The 4430-nt window shown below is 48.3% G+C and overlaps 1 protein-coding gene across 2 annotated transcripts in view; it reads right to left on the minus strand.

Moving 5' to 3' along the window:
• The window catches only part of RNF150 (ring finger protein 150), a 320502-nt gene extending 316083 nt beyond the window's left edge, over nt 1-4419 (minus strand). For both annotated transcript variants that reach the window (XM_014586323.2, XM_014586324.2), the window contains exon 1: nt 3897-4419. In XM_014586323.2, the coding sequence (XP_014441809.1) occupies nt 3897-4383 (487 nt within the window). In that variant the 5' untranslated portion in view covers nt 4384-4419. The remainder of the gene's footprint in view (nt 1-3896) is intronic.
• Nucleotides 4420-4430: the final 11 nt, after the last annotated feature.

Raw genomic sequence — 4430 nt, forward strand, 5'->3', positions numbered from 1 at the left:
GAAAATGCTAAAAGGAAATTATTAATCATCAGGGAAATGCAAATTAAAACCATATGGAGATGCCACTGCATATCTATTTGGATAGTCAAAACTCCCAAATATGATAACAACAAATGATGATGATGTACAGAAATCGGAACCCTCAGCCCCTGCTAGCGGGAACGTGAAATGGTACGGGTAGTTTGGAAAACAGTCTGGCAGCTCCTCAAGAGGTTAAGCCACAGAGCAGCCACGAGACCTACAAATTCTACTCCTTGGTGTGTGCCCAAGAGAAATTTCCATCTGAAAATCTGCACATGAATGTTGATGGCAGCATCATCCATAACAGCCCCAAAGTGGAAAAAGCTCATTGTCCTCAGGGATGAAGAGATAAGTAAATGCAGTGTAGCTATACAATGCAGTATATTCGGCAGGAATGAGGAAGGAAGCAGGCCAGCAGGTGGTGTGGAGGTTAATGTGGCTGGATCCCACATGGCCAAGAGCTATAATCCATATAATCTTATAACCTTCCTAGGGCCCTAGTTCAGGACCAAAGTGCAAGACACTCCCAGCCAGACCCCTGCTAAGGTGTGGTTCCAGTTCTAGACCCAGTGGCTTGAAAAGTCATGCTAGGCATGTGCCCAAAATCCAGGGAGGAGAATGGAGAAGGGATTGCAGTGTGGCCACCCCCCTCTGTGGGAGGGATGTGGTTTCTCAATTTCCTTCTCTCTTTCTCACTCTCTCCTCTCCCAGCAAGCACACAAAAAAACTTTAAAATACACACACACACACACAAATGAAGTACTGACACATACCACAATCTTGATGAACCTTGGAAACATATTAAGTCAAAGAGGCCAATCACCAAAGTCCATATGTTTTAGGACTGATAAACATGAAATGTTCAGAAGAAGCCGATGTGGAGAGACAGAAAGCAGATAGTGTTGGCTCAGGACTGGGGAGCAGAGGAACAATATGGAGTTACTGCTGAGAGGCACCAGGTTTTCTCTTTGGAATTTGATGATGATGGTAGCACGCTGAGTCAATATACTGAAAACTCTTAGGTTGTATACTTAAAATGAGTGAATTGCATAGTATATGAGTTATATCTCAATATTGGGGGGGGGGAGAGTATCTTGTTGTAAAAACCACTTGTGTATCCCAGGAAATGCTGTATCTTTGTGATGAGAAATTGTCATTGCAGAAGTGGCAGAGAAGCAAAAATGCTTAACCAGGAAAAGGAAAATTAGATCATGAAAAGGAGAAAACAAAATAATTGCCATTTAATTGAATTCACATATTGGGTGTGTTGAGGGTCATTTCACACCAAATGCAGCGACACTAAATGATAGGCTGCATACTTCTAAATCCAGACTCTCCTGAGTTGCAAGCTACTAGTTGCAAAAATAAAGGATATAGAGGTGATATAGCAGCAGCTTTCGTGTTTTTTTTTTTTTAACTTTTTTGGAGATTGAATTTAAAAGTTCATAAATATAAGTATCTTCTGGTATATTGCATCTGAAGTTCACAAAGTAAGAATATTCGAGCAGCATCTAAAATGTACAGTTTCCTGAGGTGGATTTAGAAACCTGACTCAAATATAACAAGAGGAAGTTTAGGAGCTCAGCACAGGCAGGCACTGCCATCCACAATGCTAGCGCTGAGATCCAGGCGGAAGAATTGCAGAGTAAAGTGATGGTGGGCCATGCTACTTGTTCATGTATCTCTTTATGAGACTCTAGCAGAAATCAATGCAGTCTTTGACTAAGGCAAGTACAAAGTCTCCTAACAGGGCAACATGTTAAAAGATAACATGGAGTCTCCACTTATAAAAGATACAACACTAACACATTTTAGAAAACATTTACACATTTTTGGAAACAGAGCAATTAGAGAATTTCCTTTACTCTTTCTACCCTTTATCTTTCTAACTGAAAAGCCCTTGACATCCCCCTGCATCTTAATCAAGCATCATTTGCATGGAAAATCAGCTTACTGCTCTCTTTGAAAACAGGCAAGCCACTCACTAATTGATCCAATGTGTTAGCAGTTCTAGAGAACCTTTTTAGACAGGAACAAATGATTCCTCTTATTTTGCGGTCCAAGAAACAGTTTAAGATTTCATGCATACACACAGAGAAATATTTGAGGAATTCTTGAACATCAGCTAACAATCTGCTTGGAGCTGAAGGAACAAACCAACCATCTTCATGTCTCTACCCCCATCAAGATTTTAGACATCAAGTACAAGAGATCTTCAAAAAGTTTATTAAAAATGAGTAGTGTGAAAAAAACGATGCATGGATTCAAAACCACTCGTGCACCAAAAATAAACCGGCCCTTTAATTTCACTTTCTACAAACTTTCTTAAGCGTATGTTTAAAGATAATTTCTGTAGATGACTAAACTGTTTTTATTCCACAGTCCTTAACATCCCTGAATGTTGTAGAGCTCCCATGACTCCAAATCAGAGGTACAAACTTCATCCCCAGAAAACCATTGAGTTCAAGAAAACATACCAAATGTTTCTAAAATACTGTATCCTAACCTTTCTAGGAAGTGCCTGCTTCTCCTCTTCATTAATTAGCATTTTTCTGGCCTGCAATTCAGAGGGCTCAGGCATTTCCCCTCTCCACCTGTTTGTGTTAAGGCTGGCAAGTTTCCTTGACTGAAACCACGGTGCAGATGACTGGGCACACCAATGGTGTGCTTCACCTACAGGGGACGTGAGCTCCCAGAATGGAATCTCGTCCCCAGAGAGCAATCCTGCCAATGTAGCCGGAACTTGCTGCTCCATATCCGCAGTGCCAGTTTGTTCAAATCTGACTTTTTAAAGAAAGTATTTTTGATGGGGCGACTCCACTCAGAAAATGCACCTGTCATCTCTAACACTTCCTTTCTCCTGCTAGACGCCTCAGCCTCGGCCCAGGAACCCCTTTGAGAGAGGAGGATCCACTTCCCAGGCACTGAGATGAGAGAGGTCACCCTGCATTCTAGAAGGCTGGTCTGCTAAAACTAGTAGCTTACGTGGACAAGCCGGCATATGGCTTTTGTGGGGACGGAGAGCGGGGGTGGGGAGTGTCCCTCCATGGAAACTTTGCACACCGTTCTCCAGCTCAGTGTGGGGTGGACCATCTAGTCCTGGCAGCGTGAAGACAAAGTCTTTATACCGAAATCACCACCTCCTTTTCTCCAGAAAAAGCATCTCTAAAAGCATCTTGAACCTCCCAATCAGGCAAAGGAGAAGGCGACACTGGAAAAGTGGGTCTAACTCTGTGGCCACCGTGCTCTTTTCGGTTTGTTGTGGGTACTGCTGACCACCGCCGCCGGCCGACTTTTCCGGATGACTGCTGGCTGGGCACCGCACTTTGAATATTAGTTAAGAGGTGCGTAAACCCAGCGGGGGGGGCAACTCAATCTCCCGGGAAGAGCTGAAACCTGACTCGGAGGAGCAAGTTTTCGGCGGCGAGCTGCTGGTGCGTAACCCTACCCACCTGCTGTTCCTTCCACACCTGCATGGGGTATACCTGAGATAGCGACCCAATGCCGGCCAGGTTATCCGATCTACCGGTCCCAAACTGGTGCGGAGCCGGGCTCTAACCGAGAACATCCCTTCCGGCCCCACCTTGCAGACCCTGCTGGGAAAGGTCGGCCCTCGGCGAGCCCTATTCCGAGCGGCGCTATGCCAGCGTCTCTGGAGTGCCCCGCAACACGGTTCATCCTCTCCTCTAAGCTCCCCGAAGTGACGCGGAGAAAAGTTCACAGGTCCTGGGAAACCAGAGGGAACCCAGAGGGAACTCAGGGCACCCAGAGCCACCTTCGGCGCAGCACGGACTTCCCAGACAGGGGCTGGGAGCCTTCCCGGGGCCACCATGCCCGCGGGCCCCCTCCCCCGCGCCGCCGGCCGGGCCGCTCACCTGCGTGGGGCATGGTGATGGTCTCGTTGGTGTTGGAGCCCACGTTGAAGATAACCACGGCAGAGGCGTTCTGCAGGAACGCGTTCCGGATCTTATCCCTGTACGTGCAGTTGCCCTTGGGGATGAGGGCTATCCAGTTCTTGCCGTGGGTCGGAGCGGCGAACTTGGTGTTGGGGTCGCAGGCCAGGCGGTCGTGGGCCGAGGTGGCCATGACCACCTCCCCGCGGGCGTCCTGCTTGGGCGAGTGCTCTCCGTAGCGCCCGCACTCGGTCTTCTCGGTGTGCAGCTCCGCGCCGCCGCCGGCCGCCGCCACCCCGGGCTCGGGCGCGGACGCGGGCTCGGCGTAGGTGATGTTCACGAAGGCGGTGTACCATTCCTCCTTCTCGGCCACGGTGAAGTCCAGGCAGAGCAGATGCACGAAACAAAAGGAAAGCAGCCATGTTGAGAGAGCCAGGCTGCGGCACGCTTGGATCAGAGACATTGCCATCTTTATCCGCCGGGGCCCCCTCCCCGCCCCGCGTGCCCGCCCCCCGC

This window comes from Tupaia chinensis, unplaced genomic scaffold (assembly GCF_000334495.1).
Source record: "Tupaia chinensis unplaced genomic scaffold, TupChi_1.0 Scaffold000127_2, whole genome shotgun sequence".
NCBI classification, from domain to species: Eukaryota; Metazoa; Chordata; class Mammalia; order Scandentia; family Tupaiidae; genus Tupaia; species Tupaia belangeri.